The 26,911-nt window shown below is 40.8% G+C and overlaps 4 protein-coding genes across 6 annotated transcripts in view; all 4 read right to left on the bottom strand.

Annotated features, from left to right (window-relative positions):
• Positions 1-2,186: 2,186 nt before the first annotated feature.
• arl8bb (ADP-ribosylation factor-like 8Bb) lies at positions 2,187-8,162 on the bottom strand. Its single transcript, XM_060069159.1, has 7 exons — positions 7,943-8,162; positions 6,839-6,919; positions 6,657-6,730; positions 6,144-6,237; positions 5,019-5,086; positions 4,503-4,573; positions 2,187-4,119 (listed from the first exon to the last, which is right to left on the bottom strand). The coding sequence occupies exons 1-7, from the start codon at positions 8,063-8,065 to the stop codon at positions 4,070-4,072; spliced, it is 561 nt and encodes a 186-aa protein (XP_059925142.1). The 5' UTR covers positions 8,066-8,162; the 3' UTR covers positions 2,187-4,069.
• Positions 8,163-8,767: 605 nt separating this feature from the next.
• Positions 8,768-16,194, bottom strand: LOC132471085 (N-acylethanolamine-hydrolyzing acid amidase-like). Of its 2 annotated transcripts, none has more exons than XM_060070106.1 (11): positions 15,941-16,194; positions 15,550-15,714; positions 11,947-12,070; positions 11,721-11,811; positions 11,517-11,602; positions 10,504-10,676; positions 10,335-10,400; positions 10,140-10,206; positions 10,008-10,036; positions 9,577-9,646; positions 8,768-8,847 (listed from the first exon to the last, which is right to left on the bottom strand). In XM_060070106.1, the coding sequence occupies exons 1-11, from the start codon at positions 16,108-16,110 to the stop codon at positions 8,806-8,808; spliced, it is 1,083 nt and encodes a 360-aa protein (XP_059926089.1). In that variant the 5' UTR covers positions 16,111-16,194; the 3' UTR covers positions 8,768-8,805. The 2 variants fall into 2 exon arrangements, with proteins under 2 accessions (XP_059926089.1, XP_059926090.1); XM_060070107.1 differs by having other exon boundaries at positions 8,768-9,454; positions 15,941-16,193.
• A 1,549-nt stretch (positions 16,195-17,743) lies between these two features.
• Positions 17,744-21,850, bottom strand: bhlhe40 (basic helix-loop-helix family, member e40). 2 transcript variants are annotated; one of them, XM_060070104.1, is made up of 5 exons: positions 21,404-21,850; positions 21,161-21,224; positions 20,914-21,027; positions 20,431-20,554; positions 17,744-20,143 (listed from the first exon to the last, which is right to left on the bottom strand). In XM_060070104.1, the coding sequence occupies exons 1-5, from the start codon at positions 21,478-21,480 to the stop codon at positions 19,125-19,127; spliced, it is 1,398 nt and encodes a 465-aa protein (XP_059926087.1). In that variant the 5' UTR covers positions 21,481-21,850; the 3' UTR covers positions 17,744-19,124. The 2 variants fall into 2 exon arrangements, with proteins under 2 accessions (XP_059926087.1, XP_059926088.1); XM_060070105.1 differs by having other exon boundaries at positions 20,920-21,027; positions 21,404-21,848.
• Positions 21,851-23,659: 1,809 nt separating this feature from the next.
• The window catches only part of itpr1b (inositol 1,4,5-trisphosphate receptor, type 1b), a 95,511-nt gene continuing 92,259 nt past the window's right edge, over positions 23,660-26,911 (bottom strand). The window contains 1 exon segment of the mRNA XM_060070101.1: positions 23,660-24,958. Coding sequence (XP_059926084.1) covers positions 24,872-24,958 — 87 coding nt within the window. The 3' untranslated portion in view covers positions 23,660-24,871.

The raw sequence follows: 26,911 nt of genomic DNA, 5'->3' as shown, positions 1-26,911 counted from the left end.
CAGTCATTTGACAAATACTATGCTTTAGGGGGCTCGTGGAGCACAAACTACAGCCTATTGTTCGAAAGCTCTTAAGCTTAGCACTCTGATCTCACAAACAACCATGCCAACGCTTCCTGATGACTTGACTCTGAATTCAACATGTCCACAAAGTTGCTTTGGATAAAAGTGTATTCTAGATGACTTAACAGCAAATACTAAAGCCTCCTCCTATGTCCAAATAAGAAACTACAAGATTGAAAAATAAGAATTTAGCTTACCATACAGAAATATCATTCCAAACAATACAACATTTAGCCTACTATAAAGTTGATTAATGATGATTAACCCCTATAATGATCTATATGGGGGGTTTGCATCAATTCTACATTGATTGCAAAGATTAGTTCAAATATAGTGTGTCAAGTCATCCATCCTCTTTATTTCTACAAAGTGTGTTCTTCCCCAGTGCTGAGTGACAGGGTCCAGGGTCTTGACAGAGAGACACAGCAGTAAAAACTGTACAGCCAATCTGGAAGTGATTCAGTTACACATACAGTATTGAACCAGCAGGCAGCTATATGCTTGGGAGAAAGTGGGGCACAAGACTACAGAGCCTTATTGTTATTTCAGTGTGGATGGCTTAACATTCGTGGATCACGTTTTAACCTCGGAACTACTACAACGACTGACTGTGCTTAACTTCCACTGTTAACATTCAGACGGCAAGCGCCCAATGGGAGGACAGATAACATTGGATCTAGTTCTTTGCCACTTTGTGCTAGAAATGAGTTCCAAAATAAAATATGATACGAATAAAAACGTCATCTTTATAGCAAGGGACAACTGGCTATATGGACACCTGACAGATGAAAATGTGTAATATTGACAGTTTCTAATGCGGTCTACAACTCAACTGTGGTCCTGTCCACAATGCTTCACCACTGGTGAAGCATTGTGAAGCATGGCATTAAAAACACTGGTATGGTCAGCAGTTTGATTCCCACTTGGGCCACTCCCAACACAGGCCTCCGCCAGAGCCCATCCGTTTAATATTTATTTGTAGAAGCAGCATTCGCCAAATACAAGCTAATAAATGGCCACGTGTTGGCGGTAATTGAGTGCAACAACACAGACGTCTATGGCTCACATTGAGGTCATCTCTTCCTGACCTGCTCAGTAGAAATGAATATGGTAGGGTTAGGGCAAAGGGGGGCTGGGGTCGTAACCCCCTCCCCCTAATCCCTTTAAATTCATTATGATCATAAACCCATACGCAACCATGCGCCATGGAGTCCATCACAAACACCTGGCTGCCGCGGCAGGTCTGGCTGGGTCCAGCCCGTCTGCGTGGAGCGGCCATTAAAGTTGACAGCTGCTCATTTAAGAAGGCTGTGTTTAAGAAATTAGATGAATTAAGGTGTAGGCGCTTTACAAGGACCTGGCGCGGGCCGAGACTCCCACAGCTTGTGAGAGCGACACGGTCCTCATGGTTCATTGCGCCCCAAGATTAGCTTGCTGTAGTGTTTCAGTTCCTTCTTTTGTATTGGATCAATTCCTCTTTCCTCGGTAATAGATGCGTGAAAAGAAAAGCTGTGAGGCGTTTTAAAGAAGGGGTGGTTTGGGTTGATAAGGGAACACTGGGATATTGAATCGTTTTATGATGCACATGAATCAACCAGGTGTGTGAATTTAGTAAATGGTCATCGATTATGAAAACTGGACGGTAGTCGATTGTTGTTCTGTGAAATGGGATTATTATTCTGGTAGGGTGTGGCTCAAACTTGTTAATAATTCGAATAGTACCTTGAAGATCCTCCTTCACGGTTAATTTTTATAAAATGTTATGCTCGATGACATCTAGTAAAATGACCTGCACATTATCCAAAACAATTCATCAAAATGTAAATTTGGTGACAAATCATTCAACCATCAAAATGATGCCTTGCGAGTTAAAAAAAAAAAAAGTATTTCTATGACTCGCCACCTATTAGGATTCAACATTTTCAATAAATGTGCAAGAAGCACACTTAGAAAATAAATGTCTTATAAAAGGAGGTTATTTTAAATGTTGCAGAGCTTCGAATCAAAACAACAAGATACCGCTCAGGTATTATTCACTGCTTACCAATCCATACTTTTAAAGTCCTATGCCGCCACCTACTGGTAAGAAATGAATTAACATGTTTACTCATGCGCAACAAATATCTTCTCAAAAATAAAATAAATTTATTAGCAATCACAAGGAAATTATGCAAGACATCTACGAAAATCAATCTGAATAAAAAGGCTAATCTCTTATTTACAAATTCTGCTAATTGAATGTGGATAACAAAGCACATGCACATACAAATTGCAAATAAGCTGTGGTTGTGTGGGTATATATATTATATAATAGATATATTATATTACAAAAGGTAACAAAGCTTTAACCTATTAAGCTATACAGGCTCCTGGTTTCAAAGCCACTTACAGCAGCGAAACTGCTGAACAGCCAAGATTGCAAGGGTCATAGACAGGAAAGAAAACAGAACAAACAAGAGACATTACAAGAGAAGATGAAGTGATTTTAGTTTGAAAGACCAAGTAAGACAATTGGGCAGAGATGAAGAAGCACATTAGAAAACACAAAAAGGACAATAAAACCGACCGAATCAACTGCTGCAGATAAGATATATACACACACGACGCAAACGTCATCACCCGTCATAAGAAGAGGCTGAACTGTTCATAATCAATGATAGTCGCAATCTTTATCCCGTAGAAAGGATTGAACTTGTTTCGTATGGTCGGAGCGCACAGCCTCAACCTCCCTTGGATTGCTAAGGCTTTGTAGAAGAGTTCATGATTGAAAAGAGATGAGGGGACATCAATGGATTTGCAAGCGTCCAGATCTTGTACTGGAGCAACGCAGCGACAACAACGTGAGCCACACTGACCCACACTGGACTACACTCTCAAGCCGGTATTGTGTATTTGAAAATCGTATCATATTGTGATAACGTTAGTAAACATATTGCAATCAGCGAGTGGCAAGCGTGACTAAATATATTATCAAGCGACAATAGAAACGGCGACAGTGAAATAACATTCAAAACTACCCTCGACCCAATTACAAATGTAATATCAATCTCCTTCCTTGAGATGGTCCTCTACAGGAGCCCATTTACTTTGTCATTGTGGTATCTTCAGTTGCATTTGTAGGATATCATCATTGTGAACTGGGTTCGTTGATCAGCATTGTGTATACATCAGGGTTGAATATCGTTTGTACTATTGAAGTGAATCAGGAGAACAGGTGAGAGGTGGACGTAATCCTCAGGCAAACATATTCAGGTATCCATCTTTTGGAGAATACTTACTGAGCAAAAGGCACTTAAAACTATGCTGGCCTGTCTTAGGGTTTCTAGCTATGACAACCTTTCATCCATTCACAAAATGTCCATCTGATCTTTTCTGTAAACACTTGATTTTAAGACACATAGAAAACATTCGGTCATATGCAAGCAACAAAACAAAAGGAATTTGCCCCAAGGTACTAGAGAATTGAATACGGATGCAAGCCGACAATCATTATTTGGCAAATAAAAGTGCAGTCAGACTGTCAAGCCAACCCACACTATCATGACATAACAACGATGTCTGCCATAAAATGCAACCAGAGTCATACTGCCTGCTTGCAAAGGATTCTGGGTTGAAGACATTGTAACCCACGTGAACCCGCTGCAAAATAAACCCAACAATGACACGGAGGGACTCTGACGACGGGATGCGTTGCAAACGACAGATCCACCGTTTAGCACTAGTAACGAGCAGAAAAGAAAGGAACCCCACGGACGGTTTGCGCGACGGAACGCGATACTACACATTTATGGTGAGGGGCAGGTGTTGGTGGTGGTGGTGGTGGTGCGTGGTGCGTGGTTCGGTAGTGAGTGGAGAGCTGGATTACTTCACAGAGGCATTGGAGAGGATGACTGTATGAGGGAGCGACGACCGTTGGGTTGGGCTGGAGGGAAAGGGGGGAGGGGCGGTTGGTTTGTCGGTTGGTTGTGGAGGGAAGGGGGGCTTTTCAACCATCAACTCCTCAGCTTCAGCTCCTCCGCGACTTGGAGTGCTGGATGAGCCACTGCAGGGTGATGTCTGAGGTCAGGGAGAAGAGCAGAGGCTGTTGGACGTCCATTCAAGACGTGCTGTTTAATTATGGAGTTCTGTTCATGATCCTCATCTCCTTTTGGCTTCTGCCCTCCCACGCCAGACAAATTGGACAAACCGTCGCAATACTTTTTTTACAATTTCACTGTCTCTGTAGGCTATAGCTGTATGTTGTCGTTCTGAAGTAAAGTTCAATCCAATTCATATTGTTAACACGCCTACTTCACTTGAGTGAATTCAGATGCAGGTCATTATGGAGCTGGTAGTGGTAATGTCTCTTACTCAAGGCGGCCTACAGGTGGACTGTGGCTATTGAAAGGCTAACGCTAACCACCATGCTATCCTGCCCATGTAGGATGCTTTGTGCTTACCTATGTTGTCTTTCTCTTTGCAGGAGACGGAGTAGCAGCAGATCTCCCTGTCCTGAATAGCAGAAAGGTTCCTGCAGATGGAGTATAATGTGACCAATAAGGTATATTGACAGCAAGACATAATCACACAAGGAGAAAGGGGCTGGAAAACATGGCTCAGGAGGACAAAACTAGGGATGGGCATTAGTAACCTCCACACTCATGTCTTTTTTTAACTCTAGAAAATGTGTATATTGACCACACACTTCCACCAAAAGAGGAGATAAGAGTCGGTTTGTTGTGTAACTCGGTGGGACTTTGATTGGACATTGCGCAAATGTTTGGAAATCACCGTCAGACTACTTACTCTATCAGAACACTTCCACACGTAACTCTTTCTAGACGCGATATCTATCAAGCCAGAAACCAGCATAGCAACTCTATACGGGCTTTCAGTCAACCAATGCTGAAGTCCGAATGGAGTGCTTCAGGCAGCCCCTCCCTTAAAGATACAATCAGAAGTTCTGAGAGGCTTACATTTTCTCAATAAGTTGCTTCTCATCCAGTGCGTTGGGGAGATCTCTTTTGTTGCCAAGTACTAAAACCTGATGGTAAGAGAGAGAGAAAGAGCGAGAGAGAAAGAGCGAGAGAGAAAGAGCGAGAGAGAAAGAGAGAGACATTGAGAAGGAGAAACAAAGAGGGAAATTAAAGACCAAATGTGTGAAATCAATCAGAGCATATCGTACTCTTGTTATAAGTCACATTTCCGAATAAACCAACATATTAATGTTCGACCAAACATTGAAGGGATTTGATTAGGAACCATAATTACATTTAGCAGACACTAGTAACGACCAAGGCATTTAGCAAACAACGTGACATCCATGACAGCCATGTAACTAAGGAGTAGTTAGGAGGGAGGACACCTGGCCCAGGGAGGTTACAGTGTGCGTCAAACACTCTCGTCACTAGAACATCCTGCCACTCATAGGCAAATGTACATGCAGTGAGGGGAAGTAGGCACACTAAACTGTGATAACAATGTGGACATTGGGGATGAACCCGGAACATTTTGGTCCGGGAGTCCAAAACCATAGACACTACGCTGTCCTGCACCCATTACACCCCCCACCAAATCCATCCCAAATCAACATCTATTCATATATAACAGTATTTAATTTAGACTCATTGATATTGTGCATTGCACAGTGGAGGATGCCTGGAATACAGGCATTTTGTGCCTTTTAATGACTTACATTGTTGTCATTGTGCATATGACTGATACAACTTGAGAACCACACAAGGTTCAAATGAGTCAAATGCAGAGGATCGATAAAATAACTGTCATTACACTGCTTGGACCGGAAGACATTAAGAGTATCTGGAAGGCCATTGAGTCAGCATGTACCTTATCCCCCATTAGCTGAGATGCCATACTCCTATAAAATATCCTGCCTCGAGTTAATAAGTGTGATGGCAGCAAGGTCTTGGCAAGAGCACCTTACAACCCCACTGGGTGCTGTTAGAACTAATTGCGAGACCAGTAAGTGCGAGTGTCGAGGGTCACTTAAAAATATATATATCTATGTGATAAAACCAATATTGGCCAAGAACATAAGAGTGGAGGTTTCAATGCTCGCAGAGCAGAACAATATAACTTACGGGTATTCCTTGTAGCTGGGGTTTGTCTAAAAGGTTGTGCAGTTCGTTCCTGGAAGCTTCCACCTTTTCTCGGTCTGCAGCATCCACCATGTAACTTCAGAGAGAAGGGGGAAAGATGGAGAATTCTCAGCTGTCCATTGAGGCCTCTTCTACTTGTACTGTTCACAAACAGTTATGATAACTATTAAGCATGCATCTCAAAGCTTTATAAACAATTTGTACATAGTTTTACAGAAAAGAGATATGCATGACTGAGGAAATTGGGAATTGTGTCAAAGGCTTTCAACTGTAACCACCCCTTCTAATGTTAGAAACAGGAAGTACTGTACGCAAGTATAAGCGTTATGAGAGCCAATGTTTCACATGTCATGGAACCAAAACAGCTGTGCTAGTTGAGCTGCTGTTGTTCACAGAACTCACTGAAATTAAATTCTTTCTATTCATTTACTAGAGGAAACCAAGGTATATCGGATTCAGTTCCTAGGGCACTTTATGTGGGAGGCAGATACTTACACAATGGCATTGACCCCCCGACAGTAGCGCTCCCACATGCTTCTGAAGCGAGGTTGCCCACCAATGTCCCATATCTGTGGACAGAATACAATATCACAGTAAGCCACTTTAGCATCACAATGCTATTTGCCATTCTGATAGCATTACAGCACACAATTAAAACAAAGAAGACCCTAGCGTACCTTTATTGTCACGTTGCCTTTTGTTACTTTCCGCATGTTAAAGCCCACAGTGGGAATCATGTCTTCACTGAACTGGCCCGACTGTACGAAGAGACAGGTGCAGAAAGGTTAACAACAAACAGTAGGCGTTTTCCTCCACGAAGTAAACACTTAACACCTAATTATCCTTTATGTAGGCCACACATATAATTGTAGGCTATAGGAACAATGTTGGAGTGCAAGCATGTGCTTGTAGGAAACGGTATCCTATATAGATGCCAAATTAACCAAACATTAAATACCAAAGTTGCTAAACATACCAAATTTAGCAACTTTCAAAAGAGCCACCACCTGCTTAAAAGTTCATCAGCAATATATAACTGTTTCAGTTTTAATTAAGTCGCCGTTTTTTTTAAAGTTGCATATTTACACGAGAATGTCTTGAGGGCTCATTTGTGCAAACTGCAGAACTAATCACCTGACCTGATCAGCTCAATGGAGCAGATCTGTAATCTCGTGACGAATCCATACATGTGGGGAGACTTAGAATTTTAACGTACAAACTTCTAGGTTTCTACAACGCATTTCAATTATACTTAAGTGCCTATTGAACACCGGGTACTCTAATAACCCTAACGTAAGACAATGCCTGCGGAATGGTTGCTGCATGTATATTCGACGAGGATTTTCCCCAACGTACGAAGTTGACAAGTCGGTGTGTTTACAAAATGCAACACTCTCTGTGTTGACATGTGATGTCGGAGAGCGCCCTCCTAACTACGGGTTCAACGCATACACCTGTACTTTTTAGTTGTGCGTTTATTTTACCGATACACATGTAATATTATCAACGTACAAAACACTAGGAAATTACAAATAACAACAAAAAAGAAAGCCATTAGGTTTGGGAACCTCCCAAGAAAATTGTACCCATGAAAACATAGTTAAAACATGTTCGTGGTGCTGTATTGACGGGTAATACTTAACAATGGTGAACCATACACTGTACTGGTCAATAAATAAAGTCATTTTGGGTACAAATATAGTGACACAATATTGCATGAATCATTTTAAGGTAGTAGCCTGGGGCCCACACTGACTGTGCTTGTTTCGTAGCCTACTCACCGCTATAACGTTGACGAACGTCGTCTTCCCCGAGTACTGAAGTCCCACTAATGTCAGCTCCATCTCCTCTTTCCAGAACAGAGAGCGGAACCAGTCCAAAAGCCTGTTCATGAGAGCCAACATCTTGAACGACTCAGTAGTTTCACAGATCTTCACTGCTGTTTTCTCTCTCGTTTACTGTCTGCTAGTCTCCTGCACAGGAAGTAGCTGCGTGTTGTCGTGTCATGTGACCTTTCAGAAACTCCGAGCGTCTGACCGGCTACGTAATTGACGCAAATTTAACCTCATTATTTCTGCGTTAATAATTGCGTCTCTACGTTTTATTTGGGGCGCTGTTCTGCTTTTCTTCCATTATTCTGCAGTTTTGTGGCGGCACAGTTACTTTGTAATGAGCCTTTACAGCTTTGCTCTATATACCCATGAATTTGTCCGATTGATATGGGTCTACCAGAACCTATAGTCTACAAACTAAAGTCATCAAACCAAATTAAATTAATTGGTATAAATATGGAACAATAGACAACAATCTATACAGAATCTATCTACCTTATCAGAAATAAACCAGGGTAAAGTAGTAGTGAGCTAATTGTCTAGTGTGCTATAGAAGGTCAATCACCAGCAGCACCATAAAAGTCTATAGGCCTAATATGCACTTTTTAGATTCCAAATCAACAAAATTGTGGAAGACCTGTTATCTGAGACACAAACATCACAATCTAATCTCATCTAATATATTAAATACACAATTTCAGTGGGGGATGTATTGGAATGTTAAAAATATATATCTACCACTGTGACAATTTCTTTCAGGAATCACTCATGACATAGAGTTAACCATTTATTGCATGAAATGCTAATACAATTTAGTTTGGCTGTATGGTTCCACTCTTTTCTGTTGCTCCCTGCTGTAGGATGTAAAGCATTACATAAAGATGTCAGATACAGAATACCAACAGCATACCAACATTTTACAATAGGGAGCACTTTACAATCCCCACGGGGTACATCAGATATCTCAACCGCTTGCTTAGGTTAACACAGAGCAAAACCAACCAGATGGGGGCTGGGGTGGTCGTGGGCAAAATTCTGCTCAGCCAACTTAACTTTGCATAGTGATTGCTTGAGATAAAAGTTCTGACATTTATTTCAGTGATAGGCCTGCAACTAATTATGTTAGGTGTAGCGTTAAGAAGGTGGCATCCATCCAGCTAATCTCCTTCATCATGTTTCCTCAAAACAAGAGGGATTTACCTCTTCCAAAGTGCAAAACTTCTGTGTTGTTACAGTAACATTAATACAAATTAAAGACCCTTTATAACACTTGGAGCATGGGGTAATACATATCCATTATGTTGAATAATCAGCCTATCTCTTGGGTGTGAGACATACCTAGTTAGTAATTTAAATTTTAGAAACATTTTGCCGTGTTCTATGCTGAGGTTACAAAAAATGACTCCTCAAACCCGTTTCTGTTGATCCTAAATTTTTGATTCACCATTTGCCGTGACAACCCTTGTTAGAAAAAATATAAAGAAGGAAAGATGTCACCATGGGAAAAAAAATCAACCTACAAAGTAATTGCAGCATGATTCCTCAACCATAAAATAAAAAATAATTTAAATATTTTTCATTACCTGCGGCCTGACAAGAGTGTTGTATTCCCCGGGAATTGCTGCACTCATGGTGGTGGTATAAACAGTAATTCTGAGAATATTAAAATTAATTAAAATCAAAAATTCTATTCAATCAGTTAGACAATGATCAATGTTCATTTATGGGTATTACATAATTCAACATAAACGGGATGATGTCAGAATAAAATGAAAACATGTAGGCTACCAATAGACATAAGGTTTTTGGTTCGAAACGATCAAATGACCATTGTGCTTCCTTGACTGCCTAACAGCCATGTCAAACAAAGGCCTGGTTCCATGTTTCGCTAAGGCAATGAAAGCCTCTCTGTGCCCGAATACCAGACCATGTCCAGATATTTACACCCAACAAGCGAAAACAATAGATAAGGCAAAAAACTATAGCTAAATACTGTGTGTTAAAACCCACTTACCCATTGCACACTGGATACACAGACAAAACCTGTACACAAGGGAAAGGCAAGTGTTAATACTAAAACTTATGTTTGGATATTTTAAAAAGGTAGAATTTCAGCTTGATTTCGATGTCCTTTTATAGCCCATACCTGATAAAGAGTAGCCAAGTTGATGTTTTTCTGTCCGGTAGCATCCATCGCCTTGACGGCTTCGTCTCTAGTACAAAAATAATATGTACGACTATGCCATCACAAACCAATTCATGTTTTCCTCTTTAATATCCAGAAAACTCTGGTTATGAAATGAAGATGATTATGACTTATCATACTAAGACCGCCACAAACCTTCGACAATGACCCGCGCCTTTGGAAGGCCGCCAATGGTCAAAGTTTGTCTCTACACGGTACCATCTACAAATGAAAACACATACAAACATATTATCTAAATCCATACCCAAACACTGCCCACAGCTGTCTCTGTGGATCATTGCATCATTGCCATTGGTTTACTAACCCTCCGTTCAAAGGATCCAACGGCCAGATATCAGCAGGGCCATTCCTGTCCCGGGTTATCACCTTTCCTTCCCCCGGCCGCACCCCCGCAATGATGTAGTAGACCCCTGTGATAATGGGGGTCTTGGACAGCCTAAGAACAGCCTCCTGGAAGTCCACTGCTCCTTCTAAGGTCTATGGGTGTGTTTGTGTGTGTGGGGGGGGGGGGGGGGTATCACATACACACAATGTTTGCACAAGCATTTTTTATCTCTGATCACTGATGTCACTTTCTCTCGTTTTCAGTATAGACTACACACTTCAAACTCTCTCTTTACCTATGTCTGATGACTAAGCATTGCTATGCACAGAGTCAATCACACACTTTCATCAAAGTTACTCACGCTGCTTATTGCTTCCTCTTTGAGTCATACTCTTCTACCCATGACATTCTTTCCAGAAAAAATTGCACATTTCTTGATGTGTAAAATTATTTTGTAATTAAACAAACCATGAAAACAACATTTCATGGAGATTCTGATTGAAATTGAAACTTTTAGCTTGTTTGACCCGCATCTTACCTTTTTCATTCCTTGCATCCAGGCATATGAGATGGGGGTGACTTTGCTACACTATTAACCTTTGTAATTATGAATCTGTTTAGGTTTGATGGGTTTAGTTTTGAATCAATATACAATATAACAGAAGTTACATGCTAGCACTAATGATTTGTGGGATTACAAAGGAAGCCAGGCGACGGGCATTTTGTTCATTTATCGTTGTTATTAATAATTGAATGGCTACACTTCGATTAATGATGTCATGGTGATTCTAATATTTCTTAAGTTATTTATTTTTTAAATCGTTGACCAATAACAATAAACCACTTGAGGAAAACCTGACTATTTTCCTCATGTTATAATATTTTTATTAGCTATGACAAAATTTCCAATAATTATTCAAGAACAGGCTAAAACATTCAGGGCTAGGCCGGAGCCCTGAATTTGTAGGGGTAATGACCCTACTTGAACTCACCTCCCTGATCAACCAGCTGACCGGGGATCTCTTCAAAAGGAGAGCAGAGATTACATTCTTCCACCAGTTCCACCAGCGATCCTTACCTAAGGACAAGCCACCAACAAGCAGAACATTTATACACACAAGGTTGCTGTAGGAGAACAATGCACTGAATCTTTACAAAACACTAAATGTTGGATGAGATGGAAAGCGTGGTCTTACCACGCTGGTTCCCAGATATGGTGAACCTTTTGGGACTCTGTCCTGTCCACAGGCCCACGTAGCCAGCAAATGATGTGCCACGATAAGCCACCTTTAAGGTAATTTACAAATAAATAAACACTTAATGGCTTAAGGGATTTTTTTTAAAAATAAGTTCTTCACGGCAATAATCTTTGCAGCTGGACGACATCGTACTATCACGCCAAATTAAGGTTTAATAACTTACCTGCCCCTTCTTCATAAAGTGTACGTTGACAGTCAGATTCCTCAGTACTTTCTTTGGGTAATCAAGGTTTCTACCATGGTACACATTTCCTTTGGTGTCTTGAGCAACAATGCTTGTACAAAATCTATGAATAAATACAAGAGGGTGGTCATTCATTCAAGTGTTGCATCACAGTTTTGGGAAACTCTCAACATACTTTTACCAGTATTTACATTTTCTAGTCAACTTAGCAGTAGCGTGCGGTGACCCTAAATTATATATATATAAGTTATATATATAAGTATATATAATATATATAAGTGATATATATATATATATGCTTCACATAAATCACACCCGTGGTCCATATATCCCCCTGTGCACACAAACATGAGAAACAAAACACAGCGTTTCCCTTTGAGCAACCACTTAGACATTATTTATTTTCATAACATGCTCGGGAGAAAGTTATGTTTTAAGTTTTCCCCCTATCCTTCGTTTGTTGGATAATGTTTATGTCCAGTCTGTCTGGGCCAAGCTGTTTGATTTTTAACGCTTCTAATTTTAACCTCTCAAATGTTTTTTTTTAACAGAAACTCAACAATCACAGGTGCAAAACCCCTCGCCATATCTGCATCTGATATAGAAACGACGAAAGATACGCTCGGAATAATTTGAGTTAAAACAACAACAGTTTTAGAATATGACCATGGGGCAGACTACTTTACCACCATATAGGCGTCTTTTAGCGCGGATTGCAATTCTTATTGCAGCCTGCAGGGTTATGCGATAAACATACGGAGGAACGCGGTCGCTGAGCTGTCCTGCCCCACATTGCATGACATGTTAAACTCAACTAGAATCACCACCATCATCCAAAATTTGATGTCAACAGACCAAAATAGTCGGAAAGCCTACAGAAACTATATAAAGTTAATGTGAAATTCACATTATTAAAAATAGACGTGGAGCCATGATTTACTGAGGAATTTTTTTTAGGAGCATGCATTTGCAAGTAGTTGGCTGCCCATATGAACGGCACGGCCTGCAACCTCGATGCGAATGATATACGTCACCATCCGCACTTGGAACTCATGTCGATCTCTCTGCTCCACTTTTCCAAGGGGAGGATAAAAGCATCCAAAGAGGTGAAAACCATTATAAGTCGGGGCATGTGGAGAGTTTCAGTTATGCCGATGGGGAGATTGTCGTTCTTGTCCACGCCAGTCACAGGGAGCTTGACGTCACATACGAGACATGTAGTCTGTCTCATTGTGTTTTCTCTACAGCCTTTAACTGAACAATTGCACAATAAACTGTCAATCTCTTGACATGAAAAATTATCATTTAAATCCACAAACAACATATGTGTAATCCGCGGCATATAATGACTGGGACCAGAAAATAATTACTTTCTCTCCATTGAAACCCATTCATATTTTTCGATCTCATAGGTCCCATGGGCTCTACCAGAAGGGGCGTGACTTCGCCGCGCTATGCTGTGGTTCAGTCTGACAGCTCCTTGGTCAATGGGCAGCAGCTAATTTGCATTAAAGCTACAGACACCAGAAACAGCGCATTCTGAAGGGACTGAAACAGACGGGAATAGTGGTAGGCGAGATTTCTTTTTCTCCTTAAAGCTATTTCCAGCAAACAGCTTCAAAAACTGGTTTTCTGGAACTCAAATGCTATGTTTACTTGTTGGGAAAACACCATCATATTTCTCCTTTAAGTTACAACAGTCAAATTATTAGTGACGCTGTTGTTATTTCGCGATTATAGCAAAGACCTACATCATGTAGTATGGAAGCATATATGTAGCAAAATTCAAATGGCAATGCAATTTGGAATTACATTATGCATTTGACAATTCATTATGCAATTTTATAATGTAATTTGTAAATACGTTATTCAAAGTGTATTTTAACATGCGAAGTGACAATGCAATCCTCAATTAAATTTGCAAAAGTTATAACAATACAAATAGAATAACATTTTGTCAAATTCTTTGAGTTCCTTTATACAAATTGAAAAGCTATAGCGTCCCCGTGATTGCAATCCACTTCGCCACGCTCCGTGTGTTGCGATATTCAAATGACATTTCAATCCGCAAAACGAACGCTTTGCAAAAGATTTGGCAAAACGGAATCCAAAGAGGAATCCAAAGAGGAATCCAAAGAGGAATCCAAATAGGAATCCAAAGAGGAATACAAATAGGAATCCAAAGAGGAATACAAATAGGAATCCAAAAAGTCAATATGCAAAGTGGCAAACGTATCAGCCAATCAGCGTCTGGGCGGCAACTACGTCACTTGCTCGTAATTTCCTAGTTCCCTTCTAGTTCGTAGCCTGTGGTCCATGGTCACCAATGTAGATTATTGATACGCTCCGAAGTTTGGCCGATGATGTGGAGAACAATCGTGTTGAAGACACAGATGCAGTAGATAGAGTGCGTGTTCTGGGAGATAGGATACGACTTATCCTCACTGGTACGTTTTGACGCCAGTGTGGTATACACAAAGATTTCCCAAGTGCTACAGGCACTGGGTGCAAAACATAGGGTCGGGAGACCCACCGTCTCCACCCACTCCTCACCTACAAAGCTCTCCACAACCTAGCCCCCAGTTACCTCTGCGACCTCCTCCAAGAATACACTCCCTCCCGCTCCCTCCGCTCAACCTCTGCTGGACTACTATGTATCCCCACATCACGACTCATTACATGGGTGCCCGGTCATTCAGCTGTTCAGCACCCAGGGTCTGGAACTCCCTCCCCCCACACATAAAACATCATAACGTCATACACCATTACAACCTTCAAGTCACAACTCACCTGTTCAAACTCGCACAATACGTCTAACTGATCACTGTCTTGATTGTTTGTTTGTTTTGTCTTGTTTTTGTTTTATTTATTTATTTATTATTATTATTTTTCCACAATGTGTTGTTTTAAACTATTTATGATAACTTTATGCTCTGTAAGGTGACCTTGGGTGTCTTGAAAGGCGCCCTTTAAATTAAATGTATTATTATTATTATTATTACCGTGGAGATATTTGGAGACAATAGAAAGTGACGTCCAGACGCTGATTGGCTGATACGTTTGCCACTTTGCATATTGACTTTTTGGATTCCTATTTGTATTCCTCTTTGGATTCCTATTTGGATTCCTCTTTGGATTCCGTTTTGGATTCCTATTTGTATTCCTCTTTGGATTCCGTTTTGGATTCCGTTTTGCGGATTGAAATGTCATTTGAATATCGCAACACACGGAGCGTGGCGAAGTGGATTGCAATCACGGGGACGCTATAGCTTTTCAATTTGAATAAAGGAACTCAAAAGAATTTGACAAAATGTTATTGTATTTTTATTGTTATAACTTTTGCAAATGTAATTGAGGATTGCATTGTCACTTTGCATATTAAAATACACTTTGAATAACGTATTTACAAATTACATTATGAAATTGCATAATGCATTGTCAATTGCATAACGTAATTACTTATTGAATTGCAAATTGCAAATTGCATTGCCATTTGAATTTTGCTACATATATGCTTCCATAATGTAGGCCTAATGCTTGGGAATATGGTACAAGGTGTCTGAGCATGGAAAACATACTTACGCAGATATTTCATAGGCAAAGTTAAGCAGTATAATGTCTGAGACGCTGGCTCCGGAGAGAGAAGCCATGCCACGGATCTCGCCTGCGTACGGCTCAGGAATATACTTCTCCAAAGCAAGCACCACAGGAGTCACAGCTTTATGGACCCATTTTGGAACCGTGGTGCTGAAACAGTAATCGAGTAGTTATCCATTTGTTTATATACCTACCTATGCTGCCCTCATTGCAGATATCTCACGTTGAGTCAAAATAAACTTTCAGTTTTGTAAGTAGGCTAGTTGCGCTATTACTAATCGTACTTCTGGGGTCATATAAATATAGAACTCTGGAACGAAATATTATTACTTTCATATTTATATATCAGCAAGAAGACATATAATCAGAAACTTACTCAATTATTTCAGACATTGCGGCATTCAGATACTTAATGTCAAATACTTTCAGTATTGGCGCCCATCGTGTTCCGGGGGGATCATCCAGGCTTATCAATAAAGGGGGTGCAAACTCTGTAGTGCAGGGCACTATGAGGGTAAACAAAACCAATGCGGACCACATATTCATGCTATGTCTCTATCCAGGAATCGCAAAACAAAAGCGTAAGGAAATGTGCAGAGGTTTGCGTCCCGAAGACTTAAGTGTTTTGGGGTAGTAACGGGTGGCCTGACGTAGGGCACATTATTATTCAATTATTTTGAATGGGTTGAGTGTTGTGTTGTAGCACAAGATTGGCTACAACTTGGAATGTGCTGACATATCGGCTGATATCGACATGGCTATCGACATGTGTTGTAATTTTGTATTGTGATTCTGGCCTTTTGAATGAGGTAGGCTAACTAGCGTTTGCTTATTATGGGAAGACAGATTTGCCAAGCTTAGGCTATTTACCCCCTAATAGAAGTGTGCCCCTTGCCGGCTGGGATGAAATTGACGCGAGAAATGACTTACACTTATTGAAGTGATCTTTATTTATTTTTAAGTATCGAAAGTGTATTTGAATTAACAAATTCCTTACAAGATCAGATGTTAACTCACAGCATGTTTGGATCCAGCTGCGAAACAGTAACATAGGGTTACTAAGTTATTGACTACGTAGTAGTCCTAAATTAAACATTGTCAAAATATAAAAATTAAAACATATGATGGCCTTGATCTTTCAGTCGACATTCTCAATTCAGTGCAGCTATAAGACGTACAGAAGCTTAAAGCATTTATATTGATAGATGAGGCATCTGCTACTTTGCAAATTTAAACCACTTTGATAAAACAACAATGCTAAAACGATTAATTAAACAATCAACATGATATCGCTATGACTAGATGATATCTAAATGTCCTGCCCCGATGCCCCCGACCCATGATGACATACGCTCGTGCGTAGGTGACCGTTGACTGTGTCGTATCATATCAACACAAGGGGGCGAGCGCACCTTATATATGAACCACCACGATGGCTGTACAGTTATTCTGATCATTGGATTCTGATGCTGTTCCAACTTTGTCAAAGGGATCTGCATTATTTTTCTTTTTATTGCAAAATGAAAACAAAGCCATTTCTTTTTTAATATAATATTGAAAGCTTACAGACAACAGCTTTAAATGCATAATACTTAGGTGGTGTCATTATCATTTAATAATGAAGTTCACATTTGCCTCATGTGCTCTTAGGCTTAATCCACCCTCCTAACCATTCAATACCCATTTCAATGTTTTAACAAATAGGCTTCATCCTCTAATTCCTCAAAGATTAGCTAAATCATAAATATCCTGTAACTATTTTATTTCTAGGATTTTGCTAATTTAGTAATACAGAAAAATATAGTTATTAACATGAAAGAGGAACTTGCTTTTGAGTATATCCTTGAATCACGTGCCTTAACATGACTTTGTTATTATAAAGATGATTCAAAGAAATTCCCCGCTTAAACACTATAGTATCATATAAGTCTATCAAATTGACTTTTAATATTTCAAATCTGCAACAATAATATTACCCTTTACATCTTTGTTTGTAACTAATGAAAATGCCCTGAGTGTGGACATGTGGCAGAGCTGTAATTTCAGGCTCAGTATTGATTTACAGAGGAATGGCTGTTCTATAAGTTATGTAAGTCTTGTTATGCAAGTTTGTGTGTTTTCAGGAGCTGAGGGTTTTGATGGTTGGAAGCATATCCAAATACAAACACATAATTCCACATGAGGAAAAAAACTTTATTAATATTTTTTAATGTATATCAACAATACTTTATAGACAAAATATATACAACAAACCACCCTGTGTTACATCTTAAAATAAAATATCCAGTACCCCTTTCATCTTTACAAAACTATTATTTTTGTTTTGAACATTATACATTCACGCTCTTTGTCACAGACATTTGATTTAGTGTAAATACATTGAGACTTGTGTCTGCTTTAAACAAGCAAAAGGCAATAGACTAGAGATGTGTTAGCATGATGCAGATCCGCGGCTTTAGCACAATGCTACTAACATGTTTTCCTTGGCATACAGCGAACAAACCTTGAACTCCCTCTCTCTCCCTAGTTACAACGCAAATACACTCAGTGGGTCACGTATCAAAAATAAAGATGTACAAGTTGAAATAAAAGTTTTAACAAAAAGTTATTATAATACTTTACTTCAAAGGAACTCCCATCTAGTTGCACAAATAATAACGTGTCACAAACTTATGCTAATGTAAAAAAAACATATGTTGTACATCGTTCAACAGACACAAACCACCGTGGCTGGTGGGTGGATATACCATCCCGCTGAGTACAATAAACCATTGTTTGACCTTATAGCCGCAAGGTAGTTTATGGATGAAATGCATGACAAAAATCTCTGGCTAGCGTTGTACCAGACATTACTTGGTAACATTCTAGTCCTTAAGAATGGTCCTGTTGTTGTCCCTGGGAGAGTTTATGCAAGAGAATAGCAATACAAGAACAGCTCAGCTCAGCTATCAACAGCAGGCAATAATCATGAACTCCTCGAAGCAGCATCTATCTTGGGGAGGGCTTCTTTTTGTTCGACATCTAACATTCTTTACAGACCCGTTATGTGCGCAAGCCCATATGATTTACGGTGGGTGGGCATTTTCACTGCATCACATTATGGGTTGGCTATTGACATTCATCACAAAGTGTAGAGAAACCAGGCTGAACAAAACAAAAACCGATTCTAATAATAAAAACTCTCCTGACTTCTTCACTTTTTTCAACTTTGAACTAGTCGTCATCACAGTGTTTCAGAGCTACACAACAGGTGATCTGTAAACAATAAGAATGAGGAGAGCGTTCACGATTCAACAACTGATTATTGTTACCCTTCAGTCTATCGCGAGCGCACCATGAACGAAGGGGACCACAAGAGGCCTGGACCCTCAAGAGAAAGAGAGGGAGAGAGGGAGAGATTTGATGGGGCAAACTGCGGTGGTAGACGGGTACCAGTGTCTTATTGTCCATATCTCTCGTTGATATTTTCCAGCGGGTCAAGTTCTCAACATTCGGTGGGCAGGATTTCAACCAAAATAATAATACAAATTATAACAAGATAAAAAAAAAGCAAAACAGTTTTAGTCTTTGGTTTCCGTGCTTAAGTGGGGAATCTGTTTGAGGGCGTGCCGGAGAGCGGGGGACTCCATGTTGGGGGTCTGGTGCTGTTGTGCCGGGGAACCAGCCCTGGGGGACCTTACCAGAGAGGAGGAGGAGGAAGAGGGGGAGGAGGAGGAGGAGGTAGAGGGGGATGAGGAGAGTGCTTCTGGCTGCAAGCTGCCAGCGGAGCCCACCGTCATGCCCGGTGGGTACATGACGGGCATGCCCCCGGAGTACCAGCACTTCTCCAGCATGGGCAGGTAGGTGGCAGCGGCGGCCGCGGCGGACGGGATGAGGTAGAAGGGCATGCAGAAGGGAGGCTGGTTGGGGGCGAAGCTCATGTAGCCGGACCCGGCCCCGAGCTGAGCGGAGAGGCTCTCGTCCTCGGAGGAGTCACACCTGGACCTTTTGGCTCCGGGCGCCTCGTCGTCCTTGCCGTCCTGGTGATGGTGGTGGTGGTGGTGGTGGCGGTCCTCCTGTTTGATGGCGCTGCTGTCGGACGCGGCCGTCGGCTTGAGCGACCCGCCGTCCTCGCCGCGGCACGCGGTCCGCTGCAGCTTCTCGTGCTCGCCGCCGTAACCGCTGTCCGTGTCTGTGTCGCTCCCGCTCTGCTCGCTGTGCCCTCCGTGGGCGTTAGTCCTCTGGATGACGGGGACGCAGTTCATGGCGTGGCCCTCGGGAACACGCGCCGGGGGCTGGCGGCCGGTGCCTCTCTCCGGTGTCTCCGCAGCTTGGTGGCGGGCCGAGCCGGAGGAGGAGGAGGAGGAGGAGGAGGAGGAGGAGGAGGAGGAGGAGGAGGAGTGGGCGGTTTGCCGTGGGCTCACGGGATGTTGCAGGACGTCGGACGCCACCTTGTGGATGTGGCTGATGAGGTGGGAGGAGCTCAGGTCTCGGCTGCTGTCCTGATTGGCCAGGTATTGCAGGACCTCCTTAGCGCAGAGGTGGAAGCCGGAGCGGAACATCTCCTCGCCGTTCTCTGCCGCATCGCCTCCCTGCTCGCCTGGAAGGAACAAAGGTGTTTAGATCACCACATTATATACACCAGATTAGGCTACACCGCACCGGATCAACCTGCAGGTTTTTGTTTTTTGCTTGAACAAAAAATGTTTTGTGGTTGGATTGTTGTGTCATACGGTGTTCAAAATATCTTCGAGCACCTCTAAAAGTGTAATGTATTCGTCATTATTACCATGTATTTACATTATTTTGTAATGTTTGACTCAAAACACGTGTGTGTGTGTGTGTGTAATTGTATATATTTCCAAGTTTATGAGACTGTAAACATACCAATTTGCAGACCGTTCTGCAGGGCAATGATTTTCTGCTGCTGTTGCTCGAGCACAATGCTCAGGTCTTTCACGTGCTTCAGAGTCAGCTCCAGCACCACCGCTTTTTCCAAATGACCCAGCGTCTAAAACAGGAAGACCTACGATAAGCATGTTGATCTTTCTTATGCAACACGTTCAGCAGCTGAACAGAGGATAAGCCCTCCGCAACGGGGTTGGGAAGCCATGCCATGCTTTTCGCACATACACACACACGCGCGCGGGCGGGACAACATGCACATGTCTGTCAAACAATAAAGCATTATTTGTATCATTTAATACTAGTGTATTTTACATTTTATTTTGCATGGGGGTAATACGAATAAAATAAAAACTAATATAGTGAGCAGAACTGTAAAGCAACGAGCATTCATCCGATATGTACTGTCTCAGAATTGTCTGTTGTCGGTCACAGTTGAGAGATATAACAAAGATAAAAACTCACACTCACTGTAAGCTTTAGGTGTTCTGGCAACAAGTCCTTCAACTGTGCGATGCATTCGTTGATTCTGTCACGCCTTTTCTTCTCAATCAATCGGTGAGGCAACTTGTATGTTTCCTATGAGGTTGGAAATAAAGAAGAATGTATTAAGAATTTGTATGAATTAATCCATAAACAAAGGACGGTGTCACCGAGAGAAAGAAAGGAAACGTGAGATATTGTAGGCCTAAATAGTTAAACTTCTCTTTACCTTGCTGTTATCCCCACGCTTCAAACCTCTTCTGGGTTTGTACATGTACATGGGATACTCCATTCTATGGTGACAAAAAAATATTAATGGTTATCATTATGTGGTTTTTGGTGTGATATTAAATTCAGATCATGCACAATTATTTTAAATGATCTCAAAACAAAGTTTCAAACATGCCAATGGAAAATAAACTGCAGAAACAGACAATAACAATTATTAAACAAAAATAAAATAAACACTTACCCTTGCATGTCTGCTATCTCTAGCGACGGGTGTTTTGGCAAACAAGGAGACGGCTGCGCACTTGTAATCCTCTCCATATCTCTCCCAAAATGTTCCGGCAGAAATAATAAACAAAATATCCCTTAATGTTGATAATGCGCGTCTATCTATGTATTTCAGACGTCAAAATGCAAAAAATGTAGTCGGCTGTCAAGAAACCAAAAACTAAAATAATCCAGTTATTAATAAGAAGAATCTAGATTTGTTTTCAATGTACATTCCCGCTTCAGACCGCAGCACTTTGCAAGCACATGCGATGTTGTCACTCTGAGCTCCAGACACGGCAATAGTTTACAGCAGCTCCACGCCCCGACTAGATGTGTGAGAGAGTAGGGCGGTTTTGACTACGTGTTAAATAAACCCTGTGACTACAGGCACGTCTCTCTCTCTCCCTCTGTCGGATAATGACCCAGCTCGAGTCACATGAGGCTCACGTGTTGGACGGCGCTTTCAACCCTCGAGGAGCACGGCCCCTTTTTCTGCTGTGAGTAATAACAAGGAGGATCTGCACGAGCTTGGCCCTCCCCCCATTCTAGCGGGAGGTGTCTCGTGTACCACCACGCTCTCAGCTACGCAGTTAGAGCGGAACGTGCGCAGCCACGCTATTTACAAAAAAAAAAATTAGGGCAGAATGTTTCGCGTCGTCTTGAAACTGTCCTGCCCATTCCTGTCAATTTGTTTTTATTAATGAAAAATAAAGATAGCTGGAACATTAACATCTAGGCTGTAGCATGTGAGTGGGAATAAGAATAGTCGCAGAATAACACTTTAGACTAAGCTATACCCAAATTGGCTTGAATAAATAATTACAACCATAACCAACATATATAGCCTAATTGCGCGCAAAGAGCTACTGACAAAGACAAAAAGTTATCTTTTAATTTTCGAGGAACCCTTCAACATATACCATGTTCAATGTTAAAGAGTTTGCAAATAAAAAGCTATAGCCCATATTGGCCATAAAATGACTTCAATGCGCATCGGCACTTATAACGACTATTAGGCCTACATCTAGTCGCACGCTACGTTTGAACACATTCCGCTCACAGATATGTTTTACGTATCTATCCATCACGTTCTTCAGGTCTTTATTTTTTTATTATTTGTTTTACATGTGCGCTGCTTGCTTGTCGAAGCGTGCCCTCTCATACTGTACTCGTCTGCTGCTACACGTGCACATGCGGCGAGAGGAGAATGTGAACGGCGGCGGCGGGCTGCTCGCGCTGAGCTGTCACGTTGAGCTCCTCATGGCCGCTCAAGTAACAAGGAGCAGAGCAGCTCTGCCGTTGACGTCATCCGCACGCACCGCATGGGATGGGAGCGACTGCTGTCTGGTAGGGTCACAGACACATCACCCCATGTCCCTGCTCGAGACGAGACGCCTATGAGGCGATAGCCTAATAAGAGTTTACAGGGGTCCCAAAGAAGACAGATTATTTCGAAGGAACCCCAGTTTCAGCGTAAACATACAAGCTTGAAATAGACGATTTTTAAAGAATGATTTTATCCGAATTGGCCGCAGCGATTGTCCTTCTTAAGGTGAAATGTGTGGCTTACAATAGTGCTGACGTGTTTTAGAGGACTCATAATATCAAAACACTAGAGGTTAAGCTGAATATAGTTGTCGTGCACATCAAAAAATCAAAATAATCTGGCCGTATAAGGACAGATGGAATTACTTTTAGGCTTCATATTTAGACAACTTTTCTTGTACCTCTTGTCTATTGCTTCTTTTTGCATAGGTTAACTCTTATTTAAAATGTAAACAATATCCCGAGCCTTTTAAAACTAGTCGTTGTAACTCACGTTTTAACCAAACATAGATTTTAAGTTCATTATTTGTCGTAGTTGTTATTGTTTACCCAGTTTCACATTGCTTGCCGACAACAAGCGTGGGCCAACAGCATTTAGTAAGTAGGCTAAAGTAACACGTCTGAAAGAAAACATGTCAAGTCATTACCACCCTTTCACTGTGAAACAGAAACTCTGATATCAAGTGGTTGTTACGTTTGTTACCTTAAGACCACCGTCATATTCTCCATAACTGAAACATCGCCCATGACCTGCGTGCTTTTAAACACCGTCATTATCATTTGAGTTGACTCTTTAGATCCACTATACATGCCAAACCCAAACTCAAGAAGCACAGGATATTTTCATACAATTAAATAAATACTTCTACTTTAATGTACAAATTGACACTGCTTAGAATGGAAATATTGTGGCTTTTTTTGCATTTATTTCCATTTTTTATTCTCCTGGAAATGTACTACTTACAGTATACAAAAGCAATGGTTTAAGCAATGGTTGTATGTACACTTACAAAAATACTGCCCCACTCATAAAGCAATTCCGTAAATTAATAAATAAACTAATAAATAAACAAAAACATATTAAATACATAGTTTTTGATAATTAAGACTTTGCATCTATGCAAGATAAACTACATTTCCACCGTTATGGGAAAAATAATAAAAAGGCACATACAAAAAATGTGAGACGCATTTTGGTCATATTCTAATGATTCATTATTAGCTGTAAACTCCTGAGCATAATGTATTAGCAGCACTGACACACATAAATATATAAGATCATCATAAAACAAGCTTTCAGATAAGACAGCATTGGACAAACAAAGGTATAGATATATAAAAAATAATAATAATCTATATATCTATATATATATATATGTTTTTTTTCATATATATATATATATGACACAGTAAACTATCTTGAGTGCCTTTGAATTGTTTGCAATATACACAGCAAATAAATTAAATAAATGTAATTGAAATAAAAATAATAAAAATTGGGCTGGCATATAATTATAATTTATATTATTATTATCACTTCTATATTAGGATTTAATTCAACATATCTCCTACCGAGGGCTATCTGAGACAAACATGACACGACAGAAGAGTGCAAGCTCTCAACCCTTACAAAACAATTCAAGACTCAAGTCCACATATATGAAGGTTGCATAAGATTGAGTATTGCACCAAAAGACAAAGAAGAAAAGTTAATAAATACTGCTTAAACCGTTAGGAAAAAAAGCTTGAAATGGGACTTTTCGTGTAACTTTCCAGTCCATTCGGCTTCTCCGTCGTTCAAGTTCATTCAGTAAAGGCCATGTATCGAACAAAAATCCCATTCGTCTCTACATAGAAAAGCACTTGGCACCGCGGGCCCTCGTAGGGCCACATACATTAGGCTTACTGAGTCGTACCGGATGGAGTCACCACGAGCACGGGCTAGACATTATAAGACATTTTACCGTCACTAACCTACTTGTGTTTCTCTAAAACGTTTCATACCATTATAAGCTGTAGCTATGCGGATCACACCGCACAGACACCCAGAGCAGAGGCTCGGCAGTCCATCGGCAGTCGCCCCCTCACTGGGTGGTCGTGTTGGGTCAAGTGGTCGCTACGCGGGCTGCTGGGGGTTGGCATTCATGTGCTGCGGATGGCCCAATAGGCCGATGCGCTGCTTTTGCTTCCGTTGCTCTGTCATCTGACGAAGAGAGAGAAGAGAAAACCGAAAGTAGGACATTTTGTTGATCAGTTAGTACCTGTGAATATACGCTGGAGCGAGGCCCCTGCTACTGGACTGTGGTCGGTCGGTGTGTGTTGGGTGATCCTTCTGTTTGTGCGTTTCGTTTGTTCAATCCAAAAGGCAAATCTGAAGTGACTCTTGCCTGCAGATGTTTTTAGCACTGAAGTGTGTTTTACCAAACGGATAAGATTCCTCAGAAATCTTTACCACAACACTCATCCAGAGAGTCCTGTGGCTCTGACGTAAGCCTGACTGTAAACAAAACTCACTCGATTTTCAAAGTTGTTAACCTTTAGTCAAGATATATACCCGACCAGCAGATTTTTTTGAATAATGACTTTGTTTTAGTGCTTGAATTATATGATCCAACAATGGCACTTTTGGCAAACTTTGGCCCATTTGAATATGTCAAGTGAAGGTTAGGAGGGTTTTATGTGTGTTCAGAAAATGAGTCTCCTCACAGGATGCAACCTCCTCTGATAAACAAGGAGGCATCAGAAACTAACAGGCAGCCTTGGTGCATATGCTGTAAGGATAAACGTATCTGTAATGCCTATGGATATGTTTAGTTGAGTTGCTTTTATTTGAAAAACTTTTAATAATTAAAGAGGAACATTTCTCTACTGTATTTACACACACACACACACACACACACACACACACACACACACACACACACACACACACACACACACACAAAAAGAAACAACCTTGGAGATTAATGCAATTTGGTGTTTGTCTTTCAGGCGTATCAATAAAAGTGCAGCGCTAATTTAAAAGGGGTGAGCTATATTTGGATGGTTCCTCTCCACCGGTTTCCTCCCTGGTTGGTCCTGTCTGGGTAAATGTGTCTCAATGAGATTCGCTTCCTTACCCATACTTCTCACTTCAACAACAAATATCTCTTTATAGTTCTGCAAAAAAAAAAAGAACTGAACTACACAAAAACTTTTATTTTTGGGCATTCTTTAAAGCATCCAATTAACCTTTTTACCTACAGTCAAACCGTTATCTCTGTTACCGTTGTTGAGCAGATTATTTGAACATGGACGTCAAGTGTTATACATATTTTTAAATGGCAAATCGATTTGATCATCTGTCAGAGTACCGGTTAGCATTAGTGTGCTGGTTGGAATTCTGAGCTGCCGAATCATTAACTCCACAATTCAAATGAATAGACCTTACAGATAATGCACACTTGAAATGATTAACGTGTTGAGTGTGACTTGGAATAAACAACGTTAATTTATTAAAGAATTACATTTATTTTACAAGCTATTACTCCAGTTCTTCTTTGTCTAAGCTGTGCACAACACCACCAAAAAAGCGAAAAAGTGGAAGGAGAAACTGAATTCTGAACCAAATAGTCTTGTAGTGACGGCTTGTAAAAAAGGGTTAATTCTCCTTGTTGAAATTGACCCATTTTGATATTACCACTGGACTGATTGACAAAAAGTGGTCTCACCGCTGTTCCAAACAGGAAGAATCACACAGGAAGAATCACAGAAGGCGCTAAAGCCAAAATCCTGAACCAGCCGTTCAATATGCTGCAGTTTAGGGATGGCTGTAGGAGCAGGTGGACAGAGCAAACTCACTGGTAGACAAGTACCAGCAGACCCCACAACATCTTTTTGGGATATTTTCTTTTTGTTAAACGTGTTATTATGTCTTCCATGATCTTGAACATGGTGGTCGATGCCATTTTGCCAAAATGCTCATGCTCAACGATGCATACTAGCAAACAATATAAGTATCACACACTGGTCTTTGTTGTAACCATGGGGATAAAGCCTTAAATTATTCCTTTTAGGGTGTTTGTATTTTCAGGTGGTTTGCCTCATCGGACAGAAAGAACTGCCACCGTGATTATTAATTTGAAAGAAGAAAACTGTGTTTTCAGTATTCAGTTAA

This window comes from Gadus macrocephalus, chromosome 13 (genome assembly GCF_031168955.1).
Source record: "Gadus macrocephalus chromosome 13, ASM3116895v1".
Classification (NCBI taxonomy): domain Eukaryota; kingdom Metazoa; phylum Chordata; class Actinopteri; order Gadiformes; family Gadidae; genus Gadus; species Gadus macrocephalus.
This window is presented reverse-complemented; position numbering and strand designations above follow the sequence as displayed.